General features: G+C 42.3%; 1 protein-coding gene across 1 annotated transcript in view; it reads left to right on the forward strand.

The window, feature by feature from the left end:
• The window catches only part of RUVBL1 (RuvB like AAA ATPase 1), an 876,627-nt gene extending 863,963 nt beyond the window's left edge, over positions 1 to 12,664 (forward strand). Inside the window, exon 11 of the mRNA XM_044078536.1 lies at positions 10,409 to 12,664. Within this exon, the coding sequence (XP_043934471.1) occupies positions 10,409 to 10,568 (160 nt within the window). The 3' untranslated portion in view covers positions 10,569 to 12,664. The remainder of the gene's footprint in view (positions 1 to 10,408) is intronic.
• The last annotated feature ends 6,116 nt before the right edge of the window (positions 12,665 to 18,780 follow it).

Below are 18,780 nucleotides of genomic sequence, written 5' to 3' on the forward strand. Positions count from 1 at the left end.
CCAGAGAGCCCCACTGGGGATGTGCCCCGCAAGCATACATGCAAGAGGAGGCACTTGGACTCCCCCGAGTCCCTCACCAAGGACACATTTAGATGATGGAGAGGGTTCCCCAAGATTACCTCCCGAGTATGTCTCCTTTGGCAACATCATGGAGATCCTGTGCCAGAGGGGAGGTTGATCTACCCCCAAACCCTCTTCTGATGAGTCTGTGTTTCTGGAGGATTTCGGCACAGGTCTGTCTACTTCCTGGGTGTCCCCTCCCGAGGATCCTTTGGTGGATTTGATCACCTTGCGGGCATAGAAGGAACCGGACACCACGGAGCCTATCCCCAAACGTCCCGATAAAATTTTAAGCCCCCCCGTTGATAGGCCATCCTTGAATAAGGGCTCCCCCATGAATGCCATGGTGGTAGCAGTGGCCACTAAGAAGGAACTTGCCCAGGAGAGTTTCTCAGTCCATCCTCCTGACCGGGAGTCACGGATGATGGACCGCCTAGGGAAGTGGGTGTATGCTTCAGCTGCCTTTTCTGTCAGGGTGCTGAATTACTTGGCCCACATCACTAGACTCCAACGCGACCTGATAAAGGAGCTGGAGGAGTTTGCCCCCAATTCCATGTCGCAGGAGAACAAGGCTTTGTTCTCCATGAGGATGGCCACTCTAAAAGCGATATCAAATATGTCCATATGACTCCTCTCTCATGCTACAGAAGGAGCGGCTGTGGCGACTGGATGTTCTTTGTGTTTCACTGTTGCAGTCATTACATTTGGGTAATCCTGCTGGCAGGTTGCCCTCAGCCGGCCTGAATTCCAAAGTCTTGGGTCCTGCGTCGGCTGCTGTCGCCCCCTCCCTGACGTCAAGTCATCAGGGGTATAAAAGAAGCAGCCGACGCCATTTTCTTCAGTCTTTCTTGCCGCGCGGTGCTTGAAGCAGAAGCAGTTTGCAAGTGCCGGTCAGCCAACTCCTAAAATTTTCGTGTTTGAGTTTCAGAACCGAAGTCTTCAATAAAGCTTAAATATTCCGTTGGGGAAACTTTTTTTCTTGCTCCTGACCGATGTCAGAAAAAGTTAATAACTGTTATACTTGTGGAAAGCAAATACCTCATGAGGATTTTCATTCTTACTGTATTCCTTGCCTAGGCCCTAATCACAATGTTTCTGCTTGTCGGTTTTGTGCTGGATTTAACCAACGCACTATTAAGCGTCGGTATAATTTTGCTTTAAAGTATTTTGGTAGCCGGTTTAATTATCCTAAAATGTCATCGGATAGCCATCCGACTACCGGAGTTTACAAAAAACACAAGGATAGAGAAAAACAACCGAGGCCCAAAACCGACGACGAAGCTTCTCCTAAGCCAGTCGCCGGTTCTCAGTGAGGTGCTTTCGCAGCCCCTGACACCCGCTACTTTAGAGTTGCAGGCCGCTACCGACTCCCACGTGGAGTCGGCCATGCCGCTGGATACTCAAAGTATTGGAGCCTCGGACGCTAATCCCTCAGATGGGTCCGGAGCCGCTGAGCAGGTACCGGCTTCTGAGGGTATATTCAGACCGCAACATCTTTACATTAAAACGACTTCAGCTTCAAAGACTAAAGCAGCTTCTAAAGCAAATAAAGTCATGAGCCACGTATACAGGCCTCTATGCCAAAAAAACAGATTATCAAGATGGCCGAAGACCTGATTACCTTGATCAGGGGTTCCCATCCCCCTCCTGATAAGAGGCCTAGGCAAGACACTGACTATGAATCTTCAGATCAGGTTTCTATTTCTTCTGCTACCTCTTCTGATCAGGGATATTCTTTACCCCCCTATGAGGATTCTGATGCTGAAGAATCTATACCTTCAGCATCCCCTCCCGAGGATTATTCCTTTGCGGAAACTTTGCATACCATGAAGGAGCATTTTCACTGGGAAAGCAAAGATTTTTCAAAATCTAAAAATAGGCTCAGGGATTTCCTTTTACTACCACAGCACAGGCCTCTAGCCATTCCCCCTGTGTTAGACATTGTAGATGCGTTTTCGGAGTCTAGTTTGACCCCTGACTCCTTACCTCCAGCACCTGTTAAGCCTGACAGATATTACAGGGTTCCTGACTCTCACAAATTTCTTTTTAAAAAAACCTGCTGCTGACCCAGAAACTATTTCACAGGGTCCCAAGGGAGTTAAGGCCTCTACAGCAAAAAACCCAACCCCCTCTGACAGAGATTAAAGGGCACTGGATAGATGGGGAAAAAAGGTTTACACATCTGCAACTTTTGCTGTAAGGGTCTTAAACTGTCAGTTTCATATGCTCAAGTATCCGCAACATCTCATGGGATTGCTTAAACAGAAAATGATAAATTCTCAATGTGCTGAAAACAAGGAAATGCAGGATTTATTGTATGCAGCTGAACAAGTTGGAAAGCATACTTTGCAATGTGGATTTGATTCTGTGGAGGCCTTCTGCAGGGCCGCAGTTACGGGTTCTGTAATTAGGAGGCATGCTTGGTTAAAGGAACAAAATCTGCCTGATCATGTTAAAGTTAAGTTACTAGATGCACCTTTACAGCAAGATACTTTGTTTGGTGCCAAGGCAGAAGAAGTGTTAAAGAAAATGGAAGATGAAGCTAAATCTATGCAAACTGTTAAAGATTTTTTACAAGTACAGCTACCTAAGTTTAGTAGACACTGGCCTACAAAGAATTGGTCCTTTCCTGTGTCAGACAGACCTCAAAGGGGCAGATCATAGGCGTAAGGTTCTTATAGGTCAAAACAATGGGGTGCTTCTGCATCCAAAGCTGGAGAAAATAAAGCAGAAACATACAGAAAGCAGTCACAATGACTTTCCCCTGCTTGCACCAAGCACTTATCTTCTGGCAGCACCCTTAGGGGGAAAATTAGCACATTTTGCTCAAAATTGGCACATTATAACTCAGGTTAAGTGGGTTCTAAATATAGTGTCACAAGGCTACAAATTCCATTTCCATACTCTGCCAAAGGCAAACGGCTGGCCAGATCTGCCAAAAAAATCAATGGGCAGAGGCACAAAAACAAGTTTCATCCCTCATGGACATGGGGGCCATTCAGCAAGCGTACCAGAGCAAGAGTGGGGACAAGGATTTTACTCGACTTTTCTTGGTACCCAGAAAGGACAAGGCCTGGAGGCCGATACTGGACCTATCTATTCTGAACATATTCATGAATATTCCAAAATTCAAAATGTTGACTTTGCAGCCGCTTCTGCCCATGCTGGGCAAGAATGCTTGGCTTGTGACTTTAGCCCTAAAAGAGGCATACCTGCATGTTCCAATCAGGCAGTCGTGCAGAAGACACCTCAGTTTCAAGGCTGGTTAAATGCATTACCAATTCTCTGCACTGCCCTTTGGCTTATCTACTGTGCCCAGGGTCTTTACAAAGTGCCTGGCACCAGTAATTGCATTCTGCTGACAAAGAAGAATACAAATATATCCTTACTTGGACGACTGTCTAATTCAAGCCAAGAACAAGGACATTCTTCTTCAACATCTGGCGTTTGTGAAAATACTTCTAACATGCCTAGAGTACACAGTCAATGAAAAGAAATCAAAACTAGTACCCTCTCAAGAGATAACATTCCTGGGTGCAAGCTTGAATACAACTGCCCAGATGGTTTATCTCACACCAGACAAACAAAGGCAACTGACTACCTATTTCACAATGTTGGCAACAAAGGCCCAGTTATCTGCAAGAAAAATTCTGCAGGCTTTGGGCTTCATGGCATCCTGCATCAGACTAATTCCATATGCAAGACTGCATATGAGGAAACTTCAGTGGTACCTAAAAAGTGTTTGGACTCAACATTGCCACAGCCTGGAAACTGATTACACTCATTCCCTGCCTGCAACAGGAGTTTTGATGGTGGGCAAAGGCTTGTCACCAGAACAAGGGACAGCCATTCACATTACCCCCAGCCAGGCAGATACTAACAACGGATGCATCAGACTATGCCTGGGAGGGCCCACATGGCAGGAAGATGCATTCAGGGCACATGGACCTCAAACCAAATGAATCTACATATCAATCAAAAAGAGATGCTAGCTGTTCAAAATGCCCTGACAGCCTTCAAGGACCTACTTCATCCGGGACAACTACTGATAAAGACAGACAACACCACGGTCATGTGGTATATAAACAAGCAGGGGGGCACACATTCTTACCCCCTTTACAGACTAGCCATGACATTGTGGGGCACAACATTGACTTACCAAGTACATTTGCAGGCACAATTCCTGCCAGGAAAGGAAAATACTCTGGCAGACTAAGCAGAAACCTCATGGATCCCCACGAGTGGCAGCTGGATCCAGAAGTCTTCAGCATGATGATAAGGAAATGGGGATGCCCGGACATGGATCTATTTGCCTCCCCTCACAACCACCAGCTAAAAAGATTCTGCACAAGGACTTATCACAGACAAGCATGGAAAGTGGACGCCCTATCTTTCAGCTGGAATATGCCATTCCTCCACTGCCTCTCCTCCCCAAGGTACTCCTAAAGGTCAGACAGGAGAAACCAAAGATGATACTGATTGCCCCAGACTGGCCCCACCAGTACTGATATCCAATCCTAAGGAACTTGTCTCTATGCCCAGCTTGGACCTTACCTCAATTACCTCGTCTACTGTCCCAGCAAGACAATCAGATCCTGCACAGCCAACTCAGGACATTAAACCTGGCAGCATAGCGGATAATGTAGTCATACAAAAAACACCTCATCAGTAAAGCTGTGATGGATGTCATTCTGGAAGCCAGAAGGCCTAGTACTAGAAAGTCTTATGCTGGAAAATGGAAGAGATTCTGTGCTTGGAATCAGGCACAAGGAACTGATACAACTGTACCAAATATTCCTCAGATTTTACAATACTTAACTGAGATGCTGGACAAAGGCCTATCCTTTTCATCAATTAAAATTCATGCCTCTGCCATTTCGGCTCATTACAATACAGAGCCACCATTTTCATCTCCTCCTTTATTAAAGCAGTACCTCAGAGGAACCAAAATTTTAAGGCCTCCAAGGAGATCACCAATACCTGCATGGGACCTCAACTATGTCTTGGAAAAGCTCACCCTGCCTCCTTTTGAGCCAGCTGCTACTGTTGATATAAAGTTTTTATCTTGGAAAACAGCTCTGCTCCTAGCAATTACTTCTGCAAGACGAGTTTCAGAACTACAGGCACTCGTGGCTGTGGAACCTTTTATCATTTTTTATCCAGACAGGGTCTCTCTGAGAACAAACTCAACATTTATGCATAAAGTGGTGTCCAGTGTGGCTCTTAACCAAACTATTCATCTGCCAACTTTTTATCCAAATCCACAGAGCAAGTGGGGGAGAATTCTGCACTCTTTGGACATACACAGCTTAGATTCTAGTTGGACAGAACCAAAGCTTTCAGGAAGACAGATCAATTACTAGTGGCATATGCTGCAGGATCACAAGGAAAGGCTGTCTCAAAGCAGACTATTTCTAAGTGGATAGGCCACTGCATTCGTTTATGCTATTTACACCATGGCAAGCCAGTGCCTAAGGGCATTAGGCCACATTCCACCAGAGCTGCAGCCACTTCAGCAGCTGTGGCCTAATGGTTAAGGTGTTTGCCTTACAAAAACAATAGGTGCAGGGTTTGAGTCTGACAAGGGATAATTGGCTAGGCTTACAATGGCTTGCAAGGGAAGGTAGCCTAGTACTAACCTATGAACTATGCTAGTAAAACGAGCCATCAAAACCGTCCCCCCCCCCCCAGATTAGTCCGGATCGGGCTTCTACTCCAGGTTCTTTTTGGTGCCAAAGAAAACTGAGGACTTGAGGCCCATTCTGGACTTCTCTACCCTGAACCTGTCCATTGCCAAGGAGAAGTTCCGGATGGTCATGCTACAGTCCATCATGCCGTACCTGCAAGAGAGCAACTGGATGTGCTCATTAGACCTCCAGGATGCTTACTATCACATAAAAATGCACAGAAGCTCCAAGGAGGTTCCTCCGCTTCTGGCTAGGAGTCCGTCACTACCAATTTCGAGCCCTACCCTTTGGTCTCACCACAGCTTCCAGGGTGTTTACCAAAGTGATGGCCGTTGCAGTGGCTCACCTGAGGCTTCAGGGGATTCAGCTCTATCCGTACCTGGACGATTGGCTCCTCACTGCTCCCACCAGGCATCTACTTTTTCAAACCAGGGAATACTTCCTGACACTTTCCCTATGATTGGGCATCACAATCAACACATCAAAATCTCTCCTAGATCCTGTACAGATACTAGACTACATTGGTGCCAGGATAGATACCTTTCAGTGCAAAATATTCCTGACCTCGGAAAGAGTTCAAAGCCTGAGGATGCATGTCTCCCTGACCTACCGTTCTCATCTTCCAATGGCGGGATCGGAGTTTAGGGCCTTGGGCTCAATGCCGGTGACCATAACTCTTCTCCCATGTGCTCAATTACACATGCGGATTCTTCAGTGGACTCTAGCAGTTCAGTGGTCCCTGTTGGAACTGCCATTGACTTATCCTATCCAATCTAAGTCGAGTGTGTCGGTTGTCCCTCATATGGTGGATGAGCTCTCCGGGCATTTTGGAGGACAACCCTTTGTTCCTGCCCCGGCCCAAATCACAGTAACCATGGATGCCTCCCAACTCAGGTGGGGGCCATAGTTCGGGCAGGACAGTCCAAGGCCTGTGTTCCCCCATAGAGAGCAGCTTGCATATCAATGTCCTAGAGATGAGGGCAGTCCTTCTAGCGTTGCAGGCCATTCATGCCTTTCTTCCTCTGGGGACAATTACCATTCAGTCAGACAACATGTCGGTAGTCTGGTATAACAACAGATAGGGAAGGACCAGGTCTTACCCCCTTTGTCACGAGGCCATGAGAGTGTGGGAATTGGCAATCTCCACTGGTCGCTTTCTCATCGCAATACACATTCCAGGCCGGTCTAACATTCTAGCGGACAAAGTAAGTCGGACCATTTGGATGCCTTACGAGTGGTCTCTGAATCCATCAGTAGCGGAACAGGTCTTCACCGAGTGGAGTCAACCTTGTTGAGATCTCTTCACATCTCCTTCCAATGCGAGTGCAGTGAGTTTTTTGCTCAGAACCCCCTGCCGGGGGAGTCCCCCGAGACCCTGTAGTTCATGCTTGACCTCCCGCTCTTCTGTATGCTTACCCGCCAGCACCTCTCATTCCGAGGTGTATGCAGAAAACTTGTCGATTGGGGAGCAAGGTGATCCTCATTGCCCCATTCTGGCCTCACCAGGTATGGTTTCCCTTCCTTTGGTCTCACCTTCTGGCTCCACCCTGGATCCTAGATCTCATTCAGGATTTAATTTCACACCCTTCGGGGGTACCTCATCCGAGTCTGGACAGCCTGAAGCTCATGGCCTGGCTGCTCCAGTTCCCATAATTGCTAGGACTCCTGGACTATCCTCAGTTAGATCTATTTTTGCAGCTGCTCATAAGTCTTCGGCCAGAAAGGTTTATCGCAGCAAGTGGAAATGTTTTTCTTTCTGGGCCTCTCAAAGGAGTTTAGACCCCTTCAACAGCCCCTCTTTCCACTATTCTTGATTTTATAGCTGATATTTGCTAGCACGGAGCTAGTTCTTCTACTGTCTAAGTTCAGTTGGTTGCTATTTCTCATTTTCATGTCGGCGAGAATTCTGCTTCTTTAGCATCTTACAGACTGTGTAAAGCCTTTATCAAGGGCACCTTCTTGTTACTCCCCCCCCCCCCCCGGTCAAAGATCCCGTTCCCCCATGGGACCTTACTCTGGTTCTTCAAGCTTTGGTCACTCCACCTTTCGAGCCTGCCGCAACTGCAGATCTAAAATTTTTATCATGGAAAATAGCTTTTCTGGTGGCTGTTACCTCTGCTAGAAGGGTTTCAGAATTACAGGCCTTGTCCATCAAACTTCCGTACATGATTTTTCATAAAGACAGTGTTTCCCTTCGAACCAATCCATCCTTTCTTCATAAGGTGGCATCACTAGCCAATATCAATCAGACTATAAATTTGCCTGTGTTTTATCCCAATTTTACGAACAAGATGGAATACAAACTCCACATGCTGGATGTTCATCGGCAGTTATGATTCTGTTTACATAGGGCAAAAAAATTTCCGTAAATCTAATCAATTGTTTCATAGGTTCATAGATAGGTACTAGGCTATTGGCCCTAGGGCCTATATAAGCCTAGCCAAAAGGTTCCCCCTTTCCTTTTATAAACCTTTTTTGAGGAAACCGATCTCCAAGGTCACTATAGTTAGATGGATTTCTTCATGCATCCTGCAGGTCTATAACGACAGAGGCACCTCTCCTCCGGGTCAGGGGAAAGCTCATTCCACTAGGTCCATGGCTACTTCTGCAGCTTTTTGGTCTAGTGTGTATTTGGATGACATTTGTTCTGCAGCTACTTGGTCCTCATCTCATTTATTTCTCATTATAAATTGGATTTGACTTCCAGAAAGAGAGCATCCTTTGGTTCCGCTGTGCTCTGGAATATCCTTCCATGAGGGCCTCCCAGGAGTTTAGTAGCTGGGCGCTCTGTCCCACAGGTTGAAGACCAAATGAAGTAAACTACTTCAGATAAAGAAGTTATGTACTCACCATAACGTTCCATCTGAGTATTTCTACTTCATTTGTCTTCAACCGTCCCTCCCTCCTTCCCCCGGACCTTGGCGCATGATCAGCATACAGGCTGCAGTATAGGTCTCGGGTATTTTTTATCAGGTTGGGTTTTTTGTATAAGTTCAGCAAACTCGATCTGGGGATGGAAGGCAGTGGAGATGTATTATGGGTTAGGGGAGGAGTCTGGAGCTTGGAGCTGATGCTAGCAATAGTTGCCATCTCGGATCCGATACGGATCCGTATTCCCACAGGTTGAAGACAAATGAAGTACAACTACTCAGATGGAACGTTATGGTGAGTACATAACTTCCTTTTTTCTTACACTTAGAGGCACCTAGGGAAGTGCAATCGTCCTGATAGAAACTGGAGAGATCACTGCTCTTGCTCCAGGTTGGAGGGCAAGAGCTGCTTGGAGTGAATGTCTCCTGCAAATGTGAGGGGATGTCCTCCATAGACAGCCTGTTCCACATCTTGTCCTCTTTGCATTGGTAGGTACACACAAGGTTAAGTCTAGAGAGAATAGAAGAAGCTTTGAACCACACCTAGTGGCCACCTTGATTATGCCCCCCCCCCCAGATGGTGAAAGGAACAAGTAGGCTAGTTGACAGACAGTGGGACAATAAATCATTCACCATGCATGAGGACTACATCAGAAGTTGTAAAGATTATAGTTTAATAAAGTTGCTATATATATTAAAATATATATATATATATATATATATATATATAAAATAAATAAATCTGGGTCTGCTTTGTTTTGTTGAATCTCATTTCACTGAATTTCATTTCACCCCGACCACTTTGCTGAAAACACAAATTACTGAAAGTATATATGGTACTGTGTGGAGTACTGTAAGGCAAATAAAAGGTATATGCCCTTTTCCCCACTGTAGTACAATCCTGGAGTTAGTATATATATATATATATATATATATATATATATATATATATATGTAATATATTTGTGGGGTGTGGGGGATGTAGCCCCCCACCTTGTTTGTTTTATATTGTATTTTACCAGAAACTTCAAAACAGTACATTTTAAACAATAGACCTGCATAGTTGCAACACCAATGACCAACTCTCTCCAGAAGACAATATGTACTCTTAAGTGGGGCGCTATGCCCCATACCCCACCAATGTGAGGGTGCTGTGCCCCACACACCTCTCCTAACTATATATACTGTAACTCCAGGATCACACTATAGTGGGGAAAAAGGCATATACCTTTTACTTGCCTTACAGTACTTTAAACAATGCCATCTATACTAACTGCTGTTCAGTGAAATGAGTTTTCAGTAATTTGAGTTTTCAGCGAAGTGGTCAGGGCGAAATGAAATTCAGTGAAATGAGATTCAATGAAACAAAGTAGACCCAGATTTTATATATATATATATATATATATATATATATATATATATATATATATATATAAAATATTTTTTCTGAACTGCAGAACAGTGTTACATGTTAGCTGTTTTCTCTCCATCATGGCTTGTCCATCTGTACTAGCATATGACTTGAAAGGGTCATGGTGGTTATTTATGCAGAATCTTATCTATGACTTAAGTCTGCTGAGTAGTGGAAGTTTAGAAATGTATTTATCAATTTTAGGGCAGGAATTGTTTTTAGAAAAGTTATAAGTACTACCTTTTCCCAAATTCATATAATTTGTTTCTAATTGGCCATTGTATATATAAGCACCTGCCAGTACATAAACCACAGTTTGTTCAGATAAGAAATGTGGTACAAATTTGAGTAATGATATGCTGATGTTTCACTTATTGCAGATATGCTGTGCAGTTGCTGACACCAGCCAACCTTTTAGCCAAGATTAATGGAAAAGACAGCATTGAGAAAGAGCATGTGGAAGAAATTAACGAGTTATTCTATGATGCCAAATCATCTGCAAAAATCTTAGCTGACCAGCAAGAGAAGTATATGAAATAAATATCTCCTGTTGTAGAAGAAAAGAGCACTTTGGTAGATTCTTCTGCCATTTCGTGCCACTGTGTCCTGGGCATTGGATTTCAGTGGCAGACTCTGCAGTGCAGGGTTATTCATTTTCAAAACTGGAGACTCCAGTGAGGGATACTTTCTTAGTACCCAAATTGGTGAATAGTCCTTACTGTAGTCAATAAATAACAGAAGATGTTGACTGATTTGTGAAATGGAGGGGTATTTTTTGAAAAGCTCTGAGTGCTGTTTCATTTCAGCATTTGAATGCATACTTGTAACAATGTTAGATTACTGCTTTTTCCTGAATTGACTAATATTAGCCATTTTACTCTCTACTTTCTTTTTACCTTGTTGTTTCTTTCCTAGTTCCTTTTAACTTCTGTTTGTTCTGTTTTATGTCTCTTGCCTCCCTTCCCTCATGTGCCTTGTTTCACATTTTCCTTCCCCACCTCTTTATTTCTTTGTCTGTTGTGGTATGTTCACTTTTTTGTTTAGTGTTACTTAACCGGTCACAGTTCACTGCATTGTAGTTCATGGTATATGTTTTTCAGTAAGAATATGTGAATGATTCCTCCCACTTCAAAGTTTCCAGATTTCTACACAATTGTATAAATGACATTGTTTTTTTTTTTTTTTTTTTTTTAAATAGAAAACTGTGAATGCAAAGTTGTGTTTGCATTGAACTTGTACATTGGGCCTGCTTAATATTACAGTATATTTTGTAGTAAAGTTATGTAACAAGTATGCTAACTTTTGTCCTGGTGTAATTATTGGTTACCTGTGAATGTCAGCTAATGTAAATCCCTTTTCTTAATTGCATCCTGAGCCCAAAGAACAGCATAATACATGTGTGTTTATAGAAACTGTATCATTTGTGATGGTCCAGAATTTTTTGGTAGTTCACTTTTGCATACTGTGCAAAGTGTGGAAGTGTTTGAAATACACAATATTGTTAATCAGTCTTCTTCTTCTTAATTTACTTTATTACATTTATTTTATATTTTCAGAGGAACTGCTCACTGTCCGTTTAATTATTTGAGTTTACATGGGTGAGTCTTACGTTGTTGAGCACATTTTATTACTTAGACTTTTGTGTATGTTAGTAAGTAGCATTGTTCTCCTTTAGCTGTGATGTGTTTTTCTAAGGCTTCTTAGAGGTATTCCTTTTAGTTTACTTTATGCCTCTTTGCATACCTTTCCAGCTGACCATCAGCTACTCAGTATTGCTTCATCTGGTCCTAACTTTTTGTCCCCAGTACTACTCCCTCTGGTGTGCTAATACTTTTGTTATGCCTAAAAGGGCAGGACTTTTTGATGTCACACACATCACTGTGTGTAGCATCAGTTAGTTCTTGACTCCCCCATCCACATTATGCAGAATTCAGTGTTTATCTGCTGTGCAATACACTACCCCTACAGTAGGGGAGAGTGGTACATTGCAGTCAGAAATCCCACCCTCCTTCTCAGAATGTGCAAGCTGAGAATTGCATTTCCTTCCCACCTATCCCCACCTGTCTCCTCCTGCGTTTGAGCCACTAATTAAACTCGGGACATCTGGGTTGCAGTCAAGCTTTCATCCACCTGCACCACAGAGCTGGGGGTATTTTAGTTTACTCTCTAATACCTTAGCATTATACACGTGTCTGACTTACCTAGTCTGTGGCTCCCTGTGGCATTGCCATAGTGATGAATGCTTTTTGTTGTACTGTACTTTGTGCATGAAGTTGTAAGCAAAATTCCACCTGGTACTTGCTTGTAGTTTATACCCAACAGGTGGGGAAGAAGTTTATTGATAGAGTTTTTTTTTGTTATTACTGTCCAGAGCAGAAAGTTAACTAAGGTAGTTATGCTTGTTCTAGTAAGTAAGTAAAAAAAAGTCATTGCTTTCAGGATGGGCATTACTTTAAAAAGGCGAGATGTTTGTAAAGAATCAGTGGGAACTTAACTGCATGCTTTGAACTCCATATATAAGGTATCTTGAGGCAGAACGTGGACATTTGGACAAATAAATCCTGCTGTATAAGAATAAAATGGAGCACATCCTTCATAGTATTTGTGTGATTGCTAAATAAAGAGCCACTATCTTATCTCGTGTTCTGTACTGTGTGGGCGTGGCAAACCAGATGAAACACTGCTGTGTGCACCATTAATTCAGTCAAGCCATCCACATGTATCTGAGAGAAAAAAAAAACTACTGGCCTGCCTTCCTTATTACCAGAAGTACAGTGGTTGAGGAATATGCCTACTTTTGGCAGATCAGATAAGAAAGATAAAATCCTCTATTGTAATGTGTATATTTCATGCAACTTTACTTTCTTTAAAAAAAAAAAAAAGTCTTTAATTTTGTGTGATGCCAGTTGTCTTTGCTGGACCACAGCTGTCAACTTGTTAGCTCAAGAATAAAGGACAGTGCCAAAAATTCTGGTAGATAAAGGTCCAAACTCAGGGACATTTTTTAAATCACTGTTATTCACTTGGGTAATGAACAACTGATTTTACATCACTATGCATTTTCCTGAAGAATACGTAAGAAAGTCTGCATGGTAGTATTAAACTAATCTTCAGAAAGTCAAGAATTGTATGAGGAACAGGCCAGAAGTATGGCACAAATTTAAGGACATTTTGCAAATCAGAAACCGTTCAGAGCTATTGTGTAAGACCATTTATCATATTCACAGTTACATCAGCTTGGATAACTTTTGAACAAGCTGTGAGGCAAGAGTAATCCCTTTAAGTTTTCCACAAACACATCTTTACAGTAATCCTACAATTTCTTCTAGCGGTATCTCCCGAGTTCTCATTAACTAAAACTGTTCAGCCTGCCATATATTTTTTGTATAGATCAAATCCTTGGAAGATGTTTCTGAATAAAATAGATGTCCATAGATCCTTGAAATAGACTTCAGTAAACCTATCCGCTTACACAAGCCAAGCAGCTTTTTTTTTTAATTTGGCAAAGGCAGACTGGACAAGCAAATCACAAAGCTAAACTCTGTCCAGGACACTGTGTTAAGATGTACTATACCAAAGTTCACTTTTCACTTCATTCAGACAGTTTCTGAGTCTTATTGTTGTAAGTGGTCCTTTTGGCTTAGCTGGGTATGACAAACCTGTGTTTCCAAACGTTTACCAAACAGTCCACTTATGTTGTGCTGACGAGGCTATAAGAAGGCTGAAACATGTATGACAACCACTAGTAGAGTTTGACTTTATTGGCCTGAATTTGCCCATAACAGACTTAAAAAAGGAAAAAAGTCACGGGCATTCAGAACTGCCATATAGCTGAAACACCTATTGTCCTTAAGGTGTCATTTGCATGTATCCTATGTTACCTCTAATACAAGAGTCTTTAAGGAATCACGCAATGGAAAATATAGCTTGGCTGGGTTTTTTTACTGATTTGTTTTTTTCTGTGTGACCTTGTTACTCATTGTTACATTCATAGTTAATGGAATGCTTACGTATGTACAAGATTCACCCTGCATTGATCAGTTACATATTAGTGACCATAGAACAGTAGCAAAACACTTTACAGCTGAGGAATGAAAAAGGGAAGATTATCCTAAGGATAAAAATACAAAGGGGATGGAAATTCTGGGGTGATTTCATGTCACCACTGCTGATTTGCCTTCTCCATAACCCTTTATGTTGTGTTTACAGCTTAATCTCAAAGACTGACCTCATCTGAAGACGTCTTGCACTTTTTGTACACTATTTAAAATTTTGTGGCTCCTCAGACATGAACCTGAAAACACAACTTGAAGTGGTTAAAACTTTCTCAGATTGTATAAGAATTGCAATTTATCTTGATACATGTGCAAAAGTGACATTTATAGAGGAAATCTGAAACATAGACCGTAGTCTGGGACAAGAATGTGATTTAAAAGAACTTGTACAGGATGGTGTATATAAATATTTGGGAGTAGCAAAGGGTAAGCAAAAATATGAACAAATGAGAACAGTTAGAAAGGAATACTCTAGAAGACTGTTGAAAGTTACATTGACATCTTGGAGTAATGTTCAAACTATAAATCAGCTTGCTGCTCCTATTCTTACTAACACCTTTATGATGATCAACTGTCCCCAAAAAGTACTGAATCAATTGGACAGGAAGGCTAGAAATATGGTTCTTTCTTGTGTGATAAAAAATGCATGTCAAGATATCCTTCAGTCTGAAGAGATGCATATTTTTGACATCTGATCCAAACATAGTGAAAATTCTAAACTATGAAGTCTGCAATATTTTTGCTCAGATTGGCAGAAGCATTTTCGAAAGGAGCTGGTATTAAAATTAAGTAGCATATAAAAATCAGAAAGTGCCATAAATAAAGTTATGAATATAGAGAACAGGAACAGAAGACAAAAAAAAAAATGGCAAACAGGCAGTCTTGGCGGCAAGTATAGAGAACTCCTGAATCAACCGCACATTGTTCAAGATTCAGTGCATGAATGGTTAAGATGATGTGAATTTAAACCAAAAGATGAAAGTCTCACAATGGCAGCTCAGGATAGCAAGCTATATGTACACATTGGTTTACAAAGACTTTAGAAGTAGTGAGAGATACAAAAAAAATTCCAGGTTTTGTAGTACAGAATAGGTCAACAACAACTTGGCAAGATTGTTTATCTGGGGATTGTGCAAACACTACATATAAGCAGCTGGGAAGCATTACTGAAAGTGAAGTTGTGATCACATGAGATCATCTAAAACCAACGGTTAATAAACTAGAATCAAGAAAAGATACAGTGGGCAAAGAAAAAAGGGCAAAAATATAATAATTGAAAATAGCTACACCCAGCAATTGCAGTGTCTTATGTACTGAGAAACAGTCAAAATACCAGGATATGAATGCAAAAACTAGAGCAGTGTGAATTAAGACATGGTAATAGGAGCTACAGGGTTAATAATAATTTTCAAGCATGGTTATGGTACAGATGCATTAGTTTTCTTGGTACACTGCAGGTGCTGAGAAGAGCACTTTTGGTAAACATCAAAGACTGCAGCAGTATAAAATGCAGGAACTCTAATCATTACCATAAATCAGGAAGGGAGTCTATTCCTGTCCAGTTGTAGAAACCCAGAACATTGAGAAATTCAAAAGAAATGTCTTCCGCTAGGAATTGATTAGGGAGAGAGAAACTTGTAGGAAAGCTGTGCTGAGGTGTTGCCCTTGCAGAATGAAGGCAATTCACTCATCATGGATCTGTTCTTTGAAGCTTAGAAGTAGGGCAGTTGCCTGCATATAATCTTTAAGATGGGTGAAAAAAAAGTTTTCACAAGTACAATATGGGACAATAAAAAAGCTAAAGGAGTCGCAGTAAACAATAAAGGGGAGGGAGTATGCACAGGTAGAAGTCAGAAGTAATCGTTTAATATGAGGAGGAGTCCTTGGTGTGTGTATTATTGTGTGTATACTCTCATATGTTCCATTTTGATACTGTTACAGGGCATAGAGTTATTAGACTTTGTCACACTGCATCAAAGTGCTGGAGAGTATGACTGGTAAGTAAGATGGGGATAATCAGTTTTGATTCCAGTCTGGATGCAGCCCAACTGATCTCATCTTTGCAGTGAAACAGATGGTTGAGAAGAAGTTAGAGATGAGGAAAGTCTCTAGACTAGGGTTGGAGAACGCATTATGACAAGGTCCCAAGAAAGCTGATTTGGACATCCCTATGATGGTTTGAAGTCATAGAAGTATTGGCAGAATTAGTGTAGTCTATGCACTAGGACCCAGTGACACAAGTGTGAATAGTATTTGGATTCAAAGAGGGGTTCGCAGTGGAAGTGGGTGTGCATCATAGTTCGGCCCCTAGCTCACTGCTGTTTATACTGTTGATGGACTACATTGGCAAACAGGTCAGAGGGGACAGATCAGCAAAGCTCCTGAATGGAGATGGTTTGTTATTACAAGCACACATTGAACAATAACTTCATCAAAATGATAGAATGGAATGCAAAACTAAAGGCACAGGGGCTAAAACCAAGTACAGACAAGACCAGTGCCATGGCAGCCAAATAGGGAAAAATCAGAAGCTAAAAACTGAGATAGAAGGAAAATACTGGAACAAGTTAACAGCTTCAGGTGTCTGGGAGGAGTAGTTGAGAAGGAAAGTTTGAATGATAGAATCATAGGGGCTGCAGTCAACTGGCACAAAGTATCAGGAGTAGTATGTGACAGAAGAATATCAAAGAAGCTGAAAAGTAATAGAACAGTGGTGCAGCCAGTATTATTGAATGGTGCAAAAAAATGGACAGGGAAAGCAGAGTAGATGAGGAAGCTAGAGCTATGGGAGATGAAGTATCTGATAAAGGTGGTAGTATGCACACTGTAGGACAGCTAAAGAAATGAGGGCATCAGAGCTGAATCCAAAATAGCTCCAATTGCGGAGACTGTCAGAAAATAAAGTATAGTGGTCAAGGCATGTGCAGGAGAGCATTAAATAATCTGGTGAAGAAGATGATTTGGGAAAAATAAGAGGAAACGGGGAGTCCAGCTAAAAGGATGGATGGATTATGTAAGTTAAAGACTTTTGGCAATCCAGCATAATCATCAAATAAGACTCTGAATGGCATTGAATTGTGAAAGATGGTGATAGTTGACATGGCATCCCGACCCAGTATAGAAAATGAGGAGGGGGTTTGATGATTTACGATGAGGGACGTGCACAGCCTACACCAGTACACACAGTGTGACATCACAAAACTATGTATTCTTGAGCCTCCCAGTTCTTTTTTGCTCCTCATATAGGATTACAGCTCTGACTCTTACCAGTGAATAGTTTGAGCATTTCATGTCTAAAGCCAAACCTCCTAAGTCCTGCTCTGGGTAGCAAATTATGAACTTGGACCTGCTTTGACATTGTCTCTACAGACTTTGAGAAGAGCAGAGAATGAAGCAGTGTCATGTTTGTGTGGCCATTCACAGACATGTCATGAAGGAACTCCAGACCCAATTCACTGCCAGGAAAATGACAGCAGTTTGTTTCTCACACAGAAAGTAGCAGACTCTGCTAGAGTGCCATGAAAACATGAGAAATGAGGAATGGACTTTAGTCGTGAAGTGCTTCTGTAAATTGTTTCTGATACAGTCCTCTGGTCACAAGTGAGGCCATCATTGTCTAATAAGAGCTTGGACTTGCATCCATTTTTCAGCTACATGGGATGACAAGGGGTTAAGGGGAGGTGAACCTCAGTTTTCATGTTTGAGGTTGTCCCAGCTTTAGGTACTACTTCCATGACTGAGTGACTAGAGCACACTTGGCTCGACTCATATTTGGGAGTGGTCATTTATGTCACCTAGGCACATGGTGGCACTAAGAGGCAATGGACTGTTACTTTCCATATGTCTTCCAAGCCCAAGGTCTTGTGGTCTAGTTTGTGGAAGGTCCACCAGGGTTCATCCTTCATGACCTAGCCTCTAGAGAAATGTTTGAAGGCTAGTGAAATCAGCTTATGCTGTTGCAGAAACTCACTGTTGGGGAACATAGCCTTATGCCAGCACTTGACCCAGTGCAAGCCTGTTATGTCCTACTTCCATAAGTAGCCCCCATTTGTTCTGTTACTGTTGCTAGCATTCAGCACATGCCTCTGTTACATGACAATCTCCATGCTAGCATAACCACACATGAACTTGCCTACACTGGAGCTGGTGGGGGAGTTCTTCATTTGCAGTGCTTTGAGGAGTCTGACGATCTGAAGGCTATTGTCATTCACATCAATATAGTCATTGACTCTTGTACTAAACCTTGTCCTGGATCACCACTGCTTTGGTGAACAATTAAGGCACAAAGTCCTGTGTGGACTGGCCTGTGGTTTCCCTTTCCTTCCCAACAAGTGTATCCAACCTTTAAGTATGCCAGAGATGCAGCTCGGAAGCACCTAGACTGTACTCATGTTTTCCCAAAAAAGAAGATGGCTGTCAAGCCCCCAGGCTGAGAGAAATGTGACTTTGACCAGGCATCCTCAGGATGACTCCTTTGTGATCTTGTTATAGATAAGTACTAGGCTAGCTACCCTTGTGGGCTATTTTAAGCTTAGCCAAGTTCCCTGTTTGTGCTCAAAATAGTCTATCCCATTTTGGTATAGATTGGCCTTTCCCATCCCGTAGTAATATAATTATTACTCCTATTGAGAACAACTGGGATAATACCATAGATAATTTGAGGGGAGCCATGCATGGGATAAAGCATTTTGGAGCTG

Source organism: Protopterus annectens, chromosome 7.part1 (assembly GCF_019279795.1).
Source record: "Protopterus annectens isolate FY-2018-M chromosome 7.part1, PAN1.0, whole genome shotgun sequence".
NCBI classification, from domain to species: Eukaryota; Metazoa; Chordata; order Ceratodontiformes; family Protopteridae; genus Protopterus; species Protopterus annectens.